This window comes from Xiphophorus couchianus, chromosome 15 (genome assembly GCF_001444195.1).
Source record: "Xiphophorus couchianus chromosome 15, X_couchianus-1.0, whole genome shotgun sequence".
NCBI lineage: Eukaryota > Metazoa > Chordata > Actinopteri > Cyprinodontiformes > Poeciliidae > Xiphophorus > Xiphophorus couchianus.
Genome location: NC_040242.1, coordinates 14,267,552 through 14,286,141, shown reverse-complemented (window position 1 = coordinate 14,286,141; position 18,590 = coordinate 14,267,552). Strand labels below are relative to the sequence as shown.

The 18,590-nt window shown below is 39.4% G+C and overlaps 1 protein-coding gene across 1 annotated transcript in view; it reads left to right on the top strand.

Annotated features, from left to right (window-relative positions):
- Positions 1-10,656: 10,656 nt before the first annotated feature.
- Positions 10,657-18,590, top strand: part of nkain2 (sodium/potassium transporting ATPase interacting 2) — a 101,704-nt gene continuing 93,770 nt past the window's right edge. The window contains exon 1 of the mRNA XM_028040625.1: positions 10,657-12,122. Coding sequence (XP_027896426.1) covers positions 12,069-12,122 — 54 coding nt within the window. The 5' untranslated portion in view covers positions 10,657-12,068. The remainder of the gene's footprint in view (positions 12,123-18,590) is intronic.

Here is an 18,590-nt window from a genome sequence, read left to right as displayed (position 1 = left end):
CACACGCCCAACACTTCTTATTAAATTAGTAATAATGTCACCATGCTTCCTCCCAGGAGGCTAGTGTTATTGACTTCATTATGCAAATGCAAGCCAGCCCAAAGCTATACCGCTGATGGGGTAGGACACACATGCACAAACTGTTTGTAGGGCAAGTGAGCTGGCCAGGAATAATTTCTTGCTGCTTTTGATAATTATGTCAACCAGTGAAGTTGATGTGTGTATTAACATGAAAATCTGCTAAGCCCAAAAGTCCTGCGGCTTGTGTTGTCTCTCTATTCATGCGACAAAGAGTCAGAATAGAATGGAATCAATGAGAGAAGTCAATAAAACCACTTAATTATATTTATATATCAAATATCACATCAATATAATAAAATAGCATCAGTTGTCATTCTTAAATGTGAAGATTAAGCCATAAGTTTACATACACTGAATCAAAAGACTTTCTCTCACAGCCTGAAGTTAAACCAGACCAAAGTTCTCTTGTTTTACATCAGTTAGAATCAACCAAATTATTTCCATTTGCAAAATTTCACAAAGGGAACAAGATTAGGAGATTTATAGGTTAGCTGAGACATTATCGTTTTTAACAGTGAAACCTACGGTGGCCCTGAGGTGCAAACCACTTCAGCAAATTGGAAGCACAATTACAACATTAACGAAAGCACTACAACATTAACAAAATGGAAGAGGTACTGTATGTCCCAATGGGAGACCTAAGAAATCGCTGATTGGACTACGGCTCGTTTTATTTTGAGCCGGAAGTTACTCTGGTGTGCTTCGTTTTAATGAGAAACAAAGCGCGCGGGAATACGGTCACGTTGCCATGTATTGCCCAAACTGTGGAAAAGAGCTGGTTGAGCCGTCACCAAATGTTTGTAGCAGTTGTGGCAAGAGGCTTTGGATCACCGAGAACATTCATGTTTTTAAAAAACACGTTAAAGCCAGAATAACCCCCGGTTCAAAAGTAAAAACAAGCTGAAGTCCAATCAGCGATTTCTTAGGTCTCCCATTGGGACATACCTCTTCCGTTTTGTTAATGTTGTAGTGCTTTCGTTAATGTTGTAGTGATTTTGTAATTTGTAATTGTGCTTTCAATTTGCTGAAGTGGTTTGCACCTCAGGGCCGCTGTAGAAATTTGTCCTGCACCGACACCGACTGAAAAGCCACTCAGAGATGAGGAAGCCATTCCTCCAAAGAAAAATAAAATGGAAATTAAAAAAAGCCAGATTACAGTTTTCAAATACACACATGGAGAAAGATCTTCATTTTTGGAAACATATCCACTGATCTGATGGCTGTAATGTACCTTTAGCTTTGTATGAAAAACAAATACTTGTACCATCTTAATTGTGAAGTAGGGGGGTGGCAGCATCATCACAGGCTGTTCTGAGTTGGTGCGCTTCATAAAATAGATGCCATCATAAGGAAAGAACACTATGCAGCAATATATCAGCCATTAAATCTTGTGGACAAATGAGTCTTCAAAAAATTAACCCAATGCATACAGCTTAAATGGTTATGAAGTGGCTTAGACAACAAAGTCAGTGTTTTGGTGTGGCCAACACAAAGTTCTCATTTTCAGCCTATGACGAAGTTGTGGGCAGATTTGAAAAGGTGGTGGGTGAACAAGACGGCCCAAAAATCTGACTCATTCTATTCCGTTCTGAGGTTTTGATCCACCGTGGAGTCACATTTTTGAGCCGTGTAACGCCATTGGTCGCTGCCATTTCTAAAATTCCCAGTGATTTTGTAACACTCCAGGGAGCTAAAAAAATCAACGGATGTAAAAGCCAAAATAGACGTGTCCAACAAGCACCTGTTTTGCCAGAGAGCTTCCACGTCTTTTATAGTTTGGCCAGGAAAATGAAACCCTCTCATCTCTGAGCATGATCAGCTCATGTGAACTGCAGCTCTCTCTGCAGTTCTGGCACCGGCTGCAAAGAGTTGAGCCACTATGCTGTGCTTTGACACAAATTCACAGACCTTCAAACATCCCGCGGTGCGCACAATACATGCATAGGCCTGCGTATACAAACACACAGTTTCTGCCACACTATTGGCAGTGGTAAGGAGGACAGATGGACATACGGCAGAGAGCAGAGACAAGACGGAAATTAAAGTCACAGTTGAGTAATTACAGTTTGACGTCTGACTTTATGTGGCGTTTATGTAGACCGACTGAATAACATTCAGGAGATGTTGTGTTCTTGAGCTTTATCTGTGTATATATGATATATTTTTTGTTTTATTATATTGTAAAATAACATATTGTTAATATATATATATATATATATATATATATATATATATATATATACAGTTTGGAGTAAGTGTTCTTGAGTCAAATAGTTTATTCAACTAATTTATTGAAGCTCAAGGAAGACTAGAAGTTATTTCTATACTAAAACGTCTCAGAATTCATTAAAAAATAAGGTCAAAGGAATTAAACATATTTTTGGCAGAATTTCTTATAAATGTTTAATTCCTTTGACCTTTTTTTAAAATGAATTCTGAGGTGTTTCAGTACAGAAATAACTTCTAGTCTGGCATCACAGGACAAAACATACCCTCACCACATCTTTTACTAAATTTATTTATTACTTTCAGTGTTCATAGATTTGATCCTGATTTAAATCTCTGTGTATCCGAAGTATTCCTACTTTTCAAATATTATAAAAAATAACATATCCCAGGCACAAAGCTAATGTTTTACCTCCAGGCTGTCTGCTCAAAGAACATTAAGAGTGAAGAGCTGCACTCCAAAGAAACCAATCAATATCATCTCGTCTACATTTTTGTCTCACATTTTTTTCTCTCACATTTTTTTGTCTTGTGTCATCTCTCTCAATCTGTTTGCTTTTGGACTATAGTTTTTACAGAACTTCTTCCATAAATCTATTTTCAGTGGCTTAAAAAAAAGCTGTCAAACATTGTACTCTTCAAATAACATCTTGTCTTTTCATTACTTTCCTCCTTTCTTCACTCTATGAAGAAGTTTTTATATGATGCCTATGCTCATATAAAAACTGTTGATAATGAGGTTCTGTTGGAAGGTCATTTGAGGTTAATATCTCCATATCACTGCAGTATATAAAACTGTCAGAAATGAATTGCTTATTTGTTGAATGCTTCATTGTGTTTTTATTTATTGTTTCAATGACCGTGAACGGATTACTGCCACCACTGGACTCAAGAACATTGGAGGCATATTTCTCTAGTGACAATTGCTGCCTCTGCTTGCAACTCCAACAAATGAGTCTTGGTTTTTAACACACCCTGCATTACATAATTACAAAAAAAAAAAAAAGCCTGGTTTTGTTTTGTGTAAATGAATTTGTTTGTAGTTTATATCAAAAAAACACTATTTCATATGGACATTAAAGTCTTGAAGCCCATAAATTTAATGTTAACTGCATGCATATAAGGAACTATGTGGCTCTTGTCCACATATGTGGCTCCTCCTAACTTCAGCCCTGCTGTTATAATTCATATGTTTGTACTTGAGTCTGGAAAATAAAATTATCTAAGTCCTTCTTTGAATACTGTATCACATGTATCAACAAAGAATAAATGCAAAAGCCCTCTCCATGTCCCCTTCAATTACCTTTCCCAGTCTTGTTATGAGTAGAGACTGCATTTAACTTTAATTATGGTTACCGCTCGTATCAAAACAACTTCCTCACCGACATCACTATTGGAAGCTACGGTAAGTACACTAAATATATGACAAAATGGAAAACAAAGAAACAAACAAAAAATCTTCTAAGATATCATAAATAATCTCAGAACTTTTAAAACAATGGGACATGGGATTCTGAAGCTGCTGCTTTTCTGACCGCCTGTGGGAGGCAGATGTGCCGCCATGACTTGGGTGGGTATTCGTTTTCACCATTTTTTTGGTTGCCCAATACAATAACAAGCTAAAATCATTTCTGTTTGCGTCTCTGCTTGTCAAATTGCATGATGCTAATTTCATCTCCTTCTTTATTAAGGGAAGCAACCCACTTTCCATATCCAAGGAAATCCACAAATGGATTGCTTTAACTGCAACAGGAAAGTGTGTAATCGGCATTTTAAGCACGCATAAACTGACTGTGGAAGTCACAAATATAGTCACAGTAAATACTATCCTTAGTCGATATAAAAGCACATAATAGAGCAGATAATGTCTAAATAGAGCCTTATTGAATTCAGGTGGAAAGTTCCAGAGTCTTCAGAAATCAACTTACTCTTGTATAGACTTAGAGACATTTTAGTTGTTCGGCATTACAGCGCTTTATATAACAGAAACTGATTCAAAATTCAGAGACAAGGTTTCTATGCAGACTTTAGGTTAAGTTCAAAAGTAGAGATATGATCATCTAAGTAAAGTGGATGTAAATGGGCATCCTTGGAAGAAAATGGGCTTTTAGAGCCAAATGCATTCAACAGAAAGCGATCTGGGAGTGGATTTAATAAGGTGACATATAAAGCTCCCTGTGATTCTCATTATGCTTTTTGTTTAAGATGAAAATGACAAGCACACTGAGTTGCATTCAGCTCGGGTGAGCCACTGCAGCAATATCCAGGCCTAATAGCACTTAAAGTTCTGCCTGCAGGCACACACACATGCACACACACGACTGAGTGCGTGCTGCTGTGCAAGCCCTCGAACATCCACGCTTTTTAGGCCAGCCTGTTACGAAGGCGAAAGGCTTCCTCAGACAGGGAGCACAAATAAAACCGAATTAGCGTGTGAATCATGGAATAAATGACTGCACCCACAAAGCAGAGGTAAAAGATAGACACGGACTGACACTAACACACACAACCTGTCTTTGTTGTGCTGCACACACAATACACTTTCTAAAAACCAGTTTGCTTTTAAAGGATGAGGTTTGGGTCTTTGTCCGGTGGTGTTTTGTGAAGTTATGTCGTCCTTCTCAGAGGTGGACAAAATATCAGAATTATCCTCTTGAAGGACTAAAGTTTTCCTTATTTTTATGTAATTCAACATGCCAGAGAAGTAAAAATAACCTCTGAGACGCAGGAGAGGGAATAAAGTAACAGCGGCTCACCTCTCAGTTTTTCTTACAACATTTACTGAAAGCACAGTTGGTTGTAATAAAATTACAGGAACACCTGCAGTGCTGTAATTAATTACCTGACTAATGATCATAGTTGCAAAGAGACCTTGGCTGTTAGAAGAAAATAACATAATTCTTAAAGGGAAATAAATGCTGGTGTTCGAGAAACCCCGTCAATTCTTTAGCTTCTTTTGAAATGTAATAAGGCATAATTCATTATTCCGCTATTTGATGTAACTTTACCTTATTATCTTTACACCTGCAGTGATAAAGATGTCCAGAAGCTTTCAGATTTCAAGGATTAAAACTTCATCAAACAAATTCCAAACCATTGCCACATTTCCTGATTGTCATTGTAAATCCCCTCGTGACTCAACCAGCAAAACCTTTTCATCCAGTAACTACTGACTGTTCTCCACAGCTGTTGCCCTCTAAGTGCATTTCAGAATTGCTGGTCAGGTAGGAACCATGCAGATCATCAGAGACCTGGAGGCTTAGTATTATCTAACTGGCAGCATTTGGTTTCTCTGTCTTCTTAAAATATAAGTGCAGAAACATTTGGCTATTTCCCATAAGATTCACTATGGATTCACAATATAAATGTATAGATGCAGACAGTGCCAAGCCACTGTCAAGAACAAATTCACCACCATCTTGAGGACTGGGAGTGTTTCTGAACAAAGCGAATGATGCTGAGTAAGGCGAAAGCTGTTTTCTTGCTAGACCAGCACATCAAGAGATTAGAGGCTATCTTTTAACGTGTTGCTGAGTCTGGACCTCTGTGAGCCCGTCCTAAATATTAGAGCAGAAACGTATTTGTCAGATTAAACAGCTTGACTCCCTAATAACAACAGCAGAACGTTAAGCCCCTCCCACCTTAAGGGATTTCTGCATTCTGACTTTCCAATTTGTACAAGAAAATTATGAAGAAAGCTTTTGCTAACAATTTCTGCTTTTGGTTTTAATTAATCTTTTTCAGTTTTTGCAGTTAAGTTAGTTGTTTTTGCTCTGTACCGTTCACAGTTTAGTCCTGCTTGTTGATGAGATTATGATCCTTGGATACATGCGCTGTACCATCTCTCTTTGTTGGAACAAACTTAAATAGCTGAATATTTTTGATTTACATTGAGTGGAGTTTTTTGTTTTTATTGTATAATTGCTTAAGTGCAATGTAACCATAGACAGTATCAGCTTGAATTTATGCCAATCCGTAGAATATTTGACTAAAACATTCAAATTGGTTTGGGAATGAATAAAGAGAACTAATTCTAAGATTCTGGAATTGACCCAACCTGAGCTTAATTAAAAATGCATGACCTAATCCCAGTCTGTGCCAGAAAACTATTTAGTTCAAACAAGATCCAATATTTCTTATCAGAGGTCTAATATCAGTCAATAATATCCAAAATATTATTGACGATCCCAAACGTGTGTAGTTTCTCTGCTACTTTATGTATTTACAGTTTTGACCATTTGTGCACCCAGTGTTTGTTCTTTGTTGTGAGATGCGGGTATGTAAATAAACTCAGTTGCATTGAACTGAATTTCAACTGCACATTCTCTGTCTAATTCATTTTGTATTTTCATCTTTTTAATGCTGTCTGTGTTTTTAGTCTGGTGTTAAATGAAAATAAAATAGGCTTTTCTTCTCGAGCAATTCCCTGCTCCTGACCGTCTTGAGCTTCACTCCCTCTACGTTCCCCGTTTTGTGAACTATTTTTTCTCTTTATTTCTTACTCTCTCTTCTCTGATTCCATCTGTGCTATTTAATCCGTTCATTTTAATTTGATCCATTTCAACTGTCATCACGAAAGGACAAAAGTAATAAGTTTCCCGCTGCCTAGTCACTGGAAAGGACAGACTTTGACATATTGCAAGGGATCTACATGCAGATTATTTTTAGACAAGCAAATGTGAGGAAACAGAAGAGGGTCTGTGTTTTTCTTGAGTGTGTATGCATGGGCTGAGAGGCTGACAGGAGCAGCAATCCTCTGACATCTGGCTCAGAGAGATAAAGTTATGAACACATACTATCTAGGTATCTCTAGGATGCTGTTTTCTATCTTTCCCTGTGTTTTCATTTTGCTGTTTCTCTCCGGCTCTTTCTATTACATTTTATCGGTGTCAAACTCCAGCGTGGACTTGCTGATGACAGGAATGGCGGATATGTTGACAACACCGCAGACTTTCAAGCAGACGGTAATCAGAAAATGACAAGACAATTTAGATCTTATTCAGTGTTTATTGGCCAAATGTGTAGAGTCTAACACAGACATATCTAATGTCTACTTGCCTTCTTTCAGTGTTAAATTCTTCTTGGCCTTGTTTGCCATCGTGTCAAAAATAGTCGTGCAAGAGTCTATAATGTATGTATGAACTGTTGTGGATTTTTTTTTGCTTTTTCATTTTACATCACACAAAATCTGTACTGGATCCTATCACTAAATGTTCCTGTTCAAGCTGTTTTGTTGATTTTTTATTTTCCTTATAATAAAAAAAATCTAATAAATATTTGTGTGTATATGTCAATGTGAGTTAGTTCTGTTAATTCTGAAAATGTGACATACAAAATAATTAACTCCCCCCTAATCCTAAAAGAAACAGAACAAATAAACAAACATTATTGCTGTTTGGATGAAACACAAGCAGTAACAGATTGATGCATTTAAAAACTTTAATCATAATAAAAAGATTCCACATTAATTATTCATTTGGGCTGTTCCTTTTTCACATGGATGATTATAAAACAAATAACCCTGAGTGATTTTTAAAACCAGAATTGGATGTATTAATTTCTTTAATCCACATAGAATCAAAATGATGCACACAGCCTCAAATGTTTCACTCTTAGCAGTTTGCCATGAATACACAAAACAAAACAGACCCCTAGCATGATGCTACCACTGCCGTGCTCAACATGCTGAACATTCCTTCTGTCATAGTGACCTAGTAGCAAAATCATTGACTTGTCTGAGAATAAAACATTTTTCCTTGTGGCATTTCAATAGTCAGTTTAGGTTACTCACATTTAAAGTTGGCTGGAGCTTGCTGGCTCCTGGTTTGTTTCATGTTTTTGAGGAAATAGTTTGGGTCAAGTGGTTAAGACCTTGACAGAGCAGATTGTTGATACAATAATCCAAAATAGGAGTGGGTGATGTTGGCAAAAAATATATTGATTGACAACGTGACCCTCCCCTAACCCCCTTAAGCCCCCACCCCCCACCCCCAAAAACAAACATGTACTTTGGAAGTGATAAGGTAGATTAAAATTGAGCTTTTGGAACGATCCTGCAAGCCTGATTAAAACGTAGACCAATAAAAGATGTCTCATGCCTACATTGGTTGTATGTATCACCACTGTAAATTTATTTAAAATATATACTGTACATATCTGTGATAAGTAATTATTAAAGATATTAGATTAAAAAAAAACAACCCATTTTTAAAAATACAATTACATCCATTTGAAATTTATGTTTACTCTAAAATCAACCAGTAATTATTATCTTCAGAGCACCTACTTCATGTCGTGGCATCATCTTCGGGAGGCGCAACCCCAATTAGCCTGGTCAGTGACCTTAATAAAGAGTAGATGATGATGTGTGGCAGGGAACAAAAATTGAACAAGCGAAATTGCTGAGCAACGGAGAGGAAGACGGCAAAACAGAAAGGATGGGAAAGAGCAGGGAATGGCTGAAATAAGGCTGACAATGTATAAAAAAAGAAGTTTAGAGGGAAACGTGGCAGTGGATTTGATGGATTGATGACTAAGTAAGACGATAAATAGAAGAAGAGACTGAAGGATGAATGGGTGGATGCCTCGACACATGGCCCCAGGGAATCAGTCATTATACATGCACCTGTCACTCAAGATTAGAGGCATAATTAAACTCCTGTCGCATGGCGTGGGGCTCCAGAGTGTGCTTGCGCGTGAATGTGTATTTGTTTGCGCACGCATCCTTATACCTGGGAGTTGTTTTTCCGTGTGCGTGCTTGTGTGTGTGTGTGTGTGTGTGTGCGTGTGTGCGTGGGAGGGACACACTGTGACAGAGATTGATGGTGAGGGGAAAGCAGGCCATTATGTTGTGTAGCTAAAGCACTGATACCCTCTCCACCTCAGTGTCTGTTTAAGCTACTGGCCATATTATAGGCGTGGCACAATTGACCCCTGAAGCGCGCAGACTTTCACTGACTCCTCTACTTTTAAATTGGAAACAAAGTGGTCAATTTTATATGAATCTGGGCTCAATCCACAACTGGAGTTGTGGATTGAGAAAACCCCCCCAAAAAACACAAGACTGTAGAGTGAAATTAGGTGTCATATACAGACGAGACACTCTAAAACGCTCAGCCGAGACAATTTCTAATTTAGAGGCAATCCCGGGCAATTTTTTGACAAGCCAAAAGAACCGTTCTTTATAGCTTTAATAGTGAACCCTTGAGGTTGTTTTTTTTTGGGTAAATGTAAAAAGGGGATGGATATGCAGTCTTTCCAGTCCAAAGAGGAGTCCCCAGTGAATCAGGGAGGTGACACACTTGATTCACCAGTTTATCATCAAGGTTCAGAGGGCCGTGCTCAGCAGCAGCTGCAAACCGATCCAAAAGAAGCATCTTTGCCCTGTCAATGTTTGTGTTTTGGAGAGTAAAAGAAGCCCACTGCTCCCCCGCAGAGCCGAGCTTCAGCCTCAGCAAGTCAGCCAGCAGCAACTACAACAGGGGAGAACCTCTTTAGGCTGCCCTTCAAAGTAAAAGCTTCACTTTATCGGCTGTGGCTCCATGATGCAGGAGGACAGCCAGAAGAAAGGCGTCAAGCTAAATATTAGCTGAAGTTATACCTGCGTTAATTAAACAAGGGTAAAATTAGCATCGACAGCTAGCACGCAGCATTTATCTGCTCGTTTGTTTTTTTACATCTTCAAGAAGGCTGCAGAAACCACGTGAACGTCAGGAAATGTGAAGCCCAAACCTCAATTTGATCAAATATAAATTAGTACTGACTCTGAGGCTACGAAGGTGAGTTTTTAGTTTATCATTAATGTGGGTTGAACAAATTGTGGCTAATGACGCTCAAGTTTTTTTTTGTTGTTGTTGGGTTTTTGTGTGTTTGTAATTTTGGAGGTTAACAGGTTCACACAGCACAGAAACCACCTTTTGACCTTAACGTGAAAGCTTTGTCTGGATACTACAGTGTTTTGTTTTTGCACTTTTATGACTATGTTCTTTGATTAATTAATTAACTCTACTCATTTTAATCTGTTGGCATTTACCTCGCAGATTATTTAAATATGTATAATTTTAAAGCTACTCGTGCTGCATTATATTGACTAAGAACTCGGCGTAGCTTTAGGAACCTCGACTTGCTTCAGGTTAGCCATCCTGCAGATTCTTCCCAGGTGGATGCTGAAATGTCCTACTTCCCACAAAACACACACAACGCGCCACTATTAAAAAAAACCCTTTGTAAAAAAAAAAACGGAACCACGTCAAAGCAGCGAAAGAACAAGTTACTTGTTCTGCTGTGTGAAAAAGAAAAAAAAAATAATAATAACGCTGTCACATTCGGCACCTTTATTTTGGAAATCCGCACCAGAACAGCAACATGGAGGAGTGCTGTTTGACTTGACAGATGGCAGGCGGGAGACGCTCCTCACGGCTGTCTCTCTCGGTCCGTTGGTCCATCCCGGTTCCCATTGTCTCCCCCAACCCAGTTCTTCAAGACAAATCCTGAGGCAAGAAACTGAACCCGGACGTCATTTGGCTCGGATCCGCTTTTGCGCGTCACGTCTGGAGACTTACTTTCGACCTGGAATTTAACAACGCGAAATTCTGCGCGAAATTCGGACACCAGTGTGTTTCGTTTTGTTGTTGTTGCTTTTGTGTTTATTATTGTGGAAGTGTTTTTTTTTTGTCTTTTTTTTTTTAAATCAGAAAGAAGAAGGCTGGGGATAATCGAATCACGGTTCTCACCAAGAGAGAGAGAGAGAGAGAGAAAACTGGTTGTGGACCTGAAGGGGAGATGATCCTAAGGAAGGGGACTCATTAGACAGAAGAGCCACAGAAATCATCTTCCAGGAGGCTGACGTATATCAGGAGACCCTATCAACGCTTCCACTCTCCACTGCCTGTCTGGATAGAGTCAGGACATTTAGTGGAAAAACTCGTGTGGAAAGAAGACAGCGGTGTTTAGGAGAGGATGTTGCCGCTACGTGCCCGTCCCCTGAGATAAGAAGAGTAGAGGAGCCCGACTGTGCGTTGGGGAGGATTAAAGAAGAAGAAGAAAAAAAAAAAGATAGACAGATGCCAGAACCACTTTCACTTGTTTCCTCCACCTGGAAACATATTACCCTTACCAAAGCAGGCAATTGGGGCTTTTAATTGGATTATTGAGCGAGAGATCTGAGAGATCTGTGGGAATATATCCAGCCAGTTCCACCATCTGTCTGGTGCTGTCCAGGATTGTGCCAATTCAGCAGGGATAACGATGAGCTGAGCCCTGAACGGATTACCGGTTCAACTAGGTGAAGTCCGGAGGAGCCGAATGGACACAGCTGGAACATTTTCTCGTCAATGCAGTGGAGTTTTAATTGAGTTTACAATAGGAGAAGACCTGTTTGATTTTTCTCCACCTCCCCTGCTAAAGATGCTCATTGCCTGTCTCTTATTCAAGATAAATATCAACTTGTTGTCTTGAATTGTGCTAAACTGTCCTAAAGGGCCTCTTTTCACACTCGATCCCTGACCTGTGTTTTAAGAAAAGGAGACCACTCATCAGCTTTTCATCTGGATGAAGTAGTCAGCCCTGATTGCTGTGAGCACCAGAGAGCACAGGGGCTGCGCTTTGCTTCTCCGAGGCCCTCAAGCAGTGCCTCCACCAGGGGCTGCCAGACAGCCAGACAGCCCCTCGCTGGAGGGGCGGGTGGAGGTGAAGGAGAGACTTTGGGAATTATCTAGAGTTTCTGGACTTCTGCATAGAAGGAGGAGGAGGAAGAGGACATCATGGGGTGTTGCAGCGGCAGGTGCACCTTGGCCTTCATCTGTGGCATGCAGCTGGTAAGTGCCGAGATTACTATTGATCCTGTAACGGAGATGATCGATCAGGAGGGAGAAAAGCATTTTTTTTTCTTTCTTTTTTTTATCTTGTAAGAGCTTGACAAACAAATAAGCTGTCAAGTGGCAGGAGGATCCTAGACGTGGCAGGGAAGTGGGAGACAGGTGGGTGCATGGATTACTCAAAGGTTACAAATTCAGAAGGTAACAGGAGTGTAAAAGGTCACGTAATAGGAGGTGAAATAAATGAAAGGTGATCTCAAAAGCAGTGTGGGGAGGGGGATATTCTTTGCTGAGTTGCGAATTGGGGGCTGGGGAAGGAAAGGGGACAGGAGTGAAGCAGGAAAATATCCAACGCAAAGCATCACCAGCTGCTTATCTGCTCCTTGGTGTACCGCTCTTTCTCCTTTCACCATCTGGGTCGTCTGGAAGTGGTACCAGGGTGGGATGAAGGGGCAGGGCTGTTTGCATGCATCCCCACCCGAAAACTCTGGAAATGATAACAAAGAGCTCCTTCGTGGTTTGGCAGGGACCTGCTGCTGTAATGCAGAGCACTTCATCAGTTTATGGGATTTTTCTCCTTTTTCTTGACAAATAAGATCAGATATAGACACATGGCTGTAAAAATATTTGATTTGAGTACATTTATTTTCACTTAAGTTAAAGAATCCAGTGTTTATCAATACGTCTTTTTTCACAAGTTTGCTTTAAAATGAAGGTCTATTTGAAGTTCCGATTAGTAATCTACAATTTTTTTTTTTTAATATAGATCTGACTCGGCACAGCAGCCTGTTTATTTAAGCCATTGGTCACCGGACTGGGGGAGGATCCGTATTTATCTAGTCAACATGTGCAGCAAAGTAGGTTAATGATGGCAGTAAAGACGGACAAAAACCACAAGAACAGCAGCCAAGTTTGTCAACTGGAGGAAAATCAAGTCTAAATAACCATTTGACACCAGATGCCAACTGGTTGTTTGGGAGTGATAGCAGAACAAAGCTTTTCCTCCATCATTACAAACTTAAACATGTGGAGTTTGTTGAATCTTACTGGGACTTTCACTGGAAGTGTGGGCTTTGGTTGAATGAGACTAAGATTAAGACAAAGATTGTTAGATTTGAATCTCGTGTAGGGTTTGCTTAATTATATACAGAAGCGCCTCATGCCCTGTAAAGTAGAGTTGCTGAATTGTAATACTGTTGGTCTCTTTCAAATGCCAAAACCTTCCTAGAGTGCTTGACGCCAGGGAGTTTTTGAAACATCAGGAGATTTGAAATAAAAATATAGAGTGGTTTGTGCCAAAAAGAAAACAGAAAATGGAATAAAGTGATAATGATACATGTAACCAAATCAACAAAGAAATACTTCATCTGACACAAAATCAACCTGTTCAATGGCCGCAGCATTCCCCAGAGCTAAATCCCATAGAACAGAGAGGAGCCAGTTCTCAGGATGGTCGATGGAGATTCTGCAAAGAGGAACGTTTAAGAATCCCTCTCCCTCTTTAGAAGATATTCTGCTGGCAACATTATTGACAATAGGGTTGCCAATAATCGTATCACTGATTTTGTTCAAAACAATGATTTTTTTTAAGTTCTATTTTTGCATAAATGCACTTATTTCAAAGGTTGAATTTCTCTAAAACTTATTCAGAGACGGATTATGCTTCTACAATAAATTGTGACTTTATTCTAATGCTTTTTTTTTTTTAAATTACACATCTTTATGACAATAAACGTGGACCTGCGTCTAAAAATTCTGTTGCTTTTTGATTTAAGAAAGGCACACACTCCCGTCTGCGCCGTGTCAGCTCTAACCCTAACCGCAGTCGCCTCGCTTGCCAATCAACCAGTGTCGCCTCCCCCTTAAAGTTTGGAACGGACCCACTTTCGGCCTGACCTCGGGTATAAAACGCGGTCTTGCAAACAATTTCATGTTGAACTTTGACCACAGGTCTGTTGTTAGTTCTGTGCTGGTGGATCAGCAAACTGCTGCGTTTCGCACGTCTCCTGTTTGAACCGATGAACCGTAAAGTCAGACCCAGGCTCCTCCTGGGAAGGGTTAGATCTCACTAAGTGGGCACCCAGGACAGATGAGCTAGTAGAGCAATAGTGTTTGCAGCAACATTTGGATGGAGCACGCCTGCTGTTTGTGCATTCATTCATTCATTCATTCATTCATTCATCCATCCATTCCCTTTCTTCCCTTTAACCACTGCTGGAGGGATGCTGAAGTGGGAGCGTGCTAAATATGTTGTAGCACAAGTGGTGCTGGGAGCAGAACTTGCCCCACTTCAGGCCTATAAATAGTGTTATCAATTATTATTATTAGATGGCTCGGTTTCTAACGGATCTGAAATCAGCTCAAAGGCTCTCATGGAAAATCTTGAAAGTGATCACTAACTCTTAACACAGCCTCTAAATACCAGTGGAGCTCAAATCCATCACTATTATTAAACAACAGACTTGAAGAAAATGCGGTAGTGCTCTGTCAAGTGTGCTCCCTCGCCTGAGAGCACATCTCGGACCGGAAAACATACGTGATGATGTTAAAAAAATCTCTGTAAAGTTTTTTTTGTGTGTTTTAGGAGTGCAGTTTCTTCTTTAAAATGGACAGCTTGTCCTGCTTTGTACAACAGATGCTAGTTGTTTCACATTCCAAAATAACAACCTAAGTATTTCTGAGTATGAGCATTTTGAAAATGTGTTGCTTTTTTGTTTTGCCAAGGTTATGGCAGAAAACAAGTATCTCTACAATGCATTGTGTCTCTCTCTCTGTGTTTGTGTTTTCCACAGATTTTTTTCAAATAGCATCTGAAAAGTGGTATGTGTTATGCATTTGAATTGAGCTCTCCTGAGTAAATAATTTGCAGAAGCACCTTTAGCTGCAAAAACAGCTGCAATCATTTGGACTGTGTCTATATATAAAACCTGATTCAGAGTGGATGGAGAGCATCTGTGAACAGCAATTGTCAAATTTTAACACATATTAACAATTGAAATTAAGTTTGGACTTTGACTAGGCCATGCTAAAACAAAAACATCTCTTGGTTTTCAGAGCTGCTTTTCAAGGCTTACCGTCTGCTGTGTTTCAGATGTTTTCACATCTCCAGCACATTTGATTTAAAGGAAGGATTTGAAGATCATGCAGTTCCATTCCTTTTCAAGTGGTACTTTGTTGGTAAAAATAAAAGCTATAGTAAAGTAAATGTTGCTTTATATTAAGTATGGACCAGCTGCAGCTGTTTTCACACTGAATAGGAGTTAGAGAGATTCCATAAGTGCCTTCTTGCCCCATTCTAAGAAAGATACTGGAACATCACCTAATTCAAGATTTTATGTGCATGACCCATATTGTGAGAGAGCGCGCTTGGAAAAGACCCATTGTGCTGTGAAATAGCACAACGCTGGGCACATTGTGACTTGAAAGACCGCGACACAGCTGTGTCAGGGAACTTGTTTACATCAGAATGCTAATGATATTGCCTCATGCGGCGCACATACATGAAACACACCACTGTGCTGTAAATGGGGGTGCAGCGTCGGTGATATAATGGTAGCGCTCGCGCGTCTGCATCCGTGCTTGTGAATGAGATTCTGTCACAGAGATAGTCACTGTGTCTAATGCAGTGGAACTAATGCCGTGCCACAGTCAACAACATGTTTTGCTCTGTTAACTGTTGTAATAGCTAAGCCGGCTGATACAACCACTATCTGAGCTCGAGGTCCAACGCTGCTGTATGTTTACAGCTAGGTGCGTGGTTAGCGCCGTCGCGGCTTTCCTCGGCTAATCTTCAATATGTTTGCCCAAAACGCACAGTCCACTCTGTCCTTTGTTTTTAATCGGTGAGGGTCTTTTGAACAGGTGACCCAGGTAAGGAAAACAGGACAGTTCTGGTCAGAGTGTCTGAAGTACTAGAACTGATGGCCTATGTAACTTAACAGCACCTTTTCAACCCGCCTCATTAGCCAGGTTAATTGCTAAGACGCCATGACACTACAGCTGAACAGGGATCAATGATCTGCGTTTGGACATATATCTTCATGTGCAAGACGTTTTTAGTCTAACCAGCCGACTTTCTGCTTGATTCAGATTTATATGCAGTAAGCTTATTAATTATTTCTAACATTACAAAGGGATTTAATAGAGTTGCAGTTTGCTTTTCTGCAACATGCAACTGTTGGTCTTAATAATTGGTTGAAAAACCTACAGAAACATACTTTGTCTTTATTTGTCTCAATATTTGTGTTTGAAATGCTGTAAGCATCTAAAACTAGAGCCTGAAATTATAATAGGTTGTCATCAATTATTCTGTTAGTCATTTTCAGTTACACTTTAGTAAATAATTTGAGGTAAACCTTTTGTCCTACACTATTACTGCCACTTTTGTAGAAATGTACACAGCAGCTTTCAATGAATTTCTTTTCTATGGACTTGCAACTTTTTTTATTTTATATCCTTTATTTATTTATCTATTTTTTTTGCCCTTCATTGTGTAACTTTTGTTACAAAAGGCGCTTATTTTGTACCAATATCAAGACCACCGGAGACATGGCTCATGTAATGAAAAAATCAACCTTTTAATTGACCATCAGAGAAAACTGCTAATAATGTGTTGGCATCACTCAGTGGTCTTTGGTCTGCTGCCGTCGCCTGACAGGTTGTCATTCTGCAAGGTGACTGCATTGGTTTGTTTGATCCAGTTAACCGTGGCTGTCTGAGTCCATTCATTCACTTCAGCTACAAGCTGAGAGCCCTCCTAAAGGAAAAATATACTTTAAGAAAAGGATTGCAAAGAGTGTAGTTTGATAACAATAAGACAATTCTCTTAAAAAAAACAATTTGGATGAGGAGTTCAACAAGAGGACTGCCAATCAAACAATTATTGTTCAAGGTTTGTTTGTAAGAAACATAAAACCCTGAGGTCAATATTTTTAGAGGGATATCTTAAATTAGCAGCTTTTGCTTATTTTGTAATTATAAAGAAAGGACTGAATTTAAAAGTTTTTCCCAGGTAACTGTCGCTGCTGTCACTTTTGCCAGCGCACATAAAAATATGGGCTGCGTGTAGATATTGACAGAGTCCAGAGCAGGAAAAAATCACAAAATTTATGTCACACTGGTTCTGAGGCTGAGAAGATAGTAAAATGGACAGCAAACCTGACTTGAAGATGAAACCTTGTTCTGTGGACGTAAATGAAAGAATCTGTACAATTTATCTTACATCCACTAACTTTTGAATCTGCTTCTCATAAAAGTTTGAAACAGCTAAGCGGATCGTCCAAAGGTTTCAAATCCCACCTCTAACATCTGTCCGTACAGTATTTCATACCTTGGATTTTTTTGTTCCCTGAAGACAGTTACCAATAACAAACAGTTTCCTCCTATCTAATAAGAAAAGACAACAAGGGAAAACTCGCTGCTCCTGCAGGCAAAAACATGTGCATTTTTAACTTTGTTGTAAATCCTTGGACCTTTGATCTAGCAGTTGCATCCAGGAATTGTTTTGTTTAATTTTCAATTCAAAGTTAAACATTGTAAAGACCCAACAAGCAAAGCATAAAAATAAACCACGAGGACAACTTTAGGAAAAAATGAACTGTGGGTGAAAAAGATCTGTCAAAAATAAATTGCGATTAAAAACTGTTAGCTTAGGCTACTTAAGTTCAAAATATGAGTTTAGCAGAGAAGGCTGAAACCATGTTGCATATTATCGATCGGGCAGAAAGTTAGTTCTCCTTCTGCACAACTCACATCTCTGTCATATAAGCTGGTAGTAATACTCTGATGGTAATATTACTAAGGGCCTACAAATCCCTGTACCGATAGTCCATTTGTCTACTTGGCAACAGCACAGAATGGATTCTTATAGGATGCTTTCAAATGAAGGTGGAGATTCTCACTGAAAAGCCTTTTTCGGTTGCACTATTCCTTTGGAAACTAAGTATATTTTACTTTTAAAAAAGTAATATTTTTGTAATATTTATGTACTGTTTCTTTTGGGTTAAATGAAGAAAAAAATCTTGATTTATCGGGTCTAAATCCTATTCTAATAAAGAAACAAGACGCATGTGAGCCCTTTAAGCGCTCGTACAGTAACACCGTCAAGAACAAATCACGGAGTTATAAAACTGTGCAATCCGATAATTAACCCAAACTGTCCAGTGCCGAGGCCAAAACCAAAGACAAAATCATAAAGATTAATGGAACTGAACAGAGCAAACAGACTGTAGCAGATCAGATGGTGTTTACACCGACACCTTTCCTCTCACATACACAGACATTCCTCAGCACTTGTGACTCACCGTCTGTGTCCGTGGTGGAGGTCCTCTTGGCTATATCGGTCCACATCTCCCACCAGCAGCTGTCACAAAAGCGATGACTCAATTGTCCAGTGGCCCCAATAATAATGTCATCAAACATCTCAGGGGTGCATAACGTTGACACGGCTATAATTGTGTTGCATGTGTG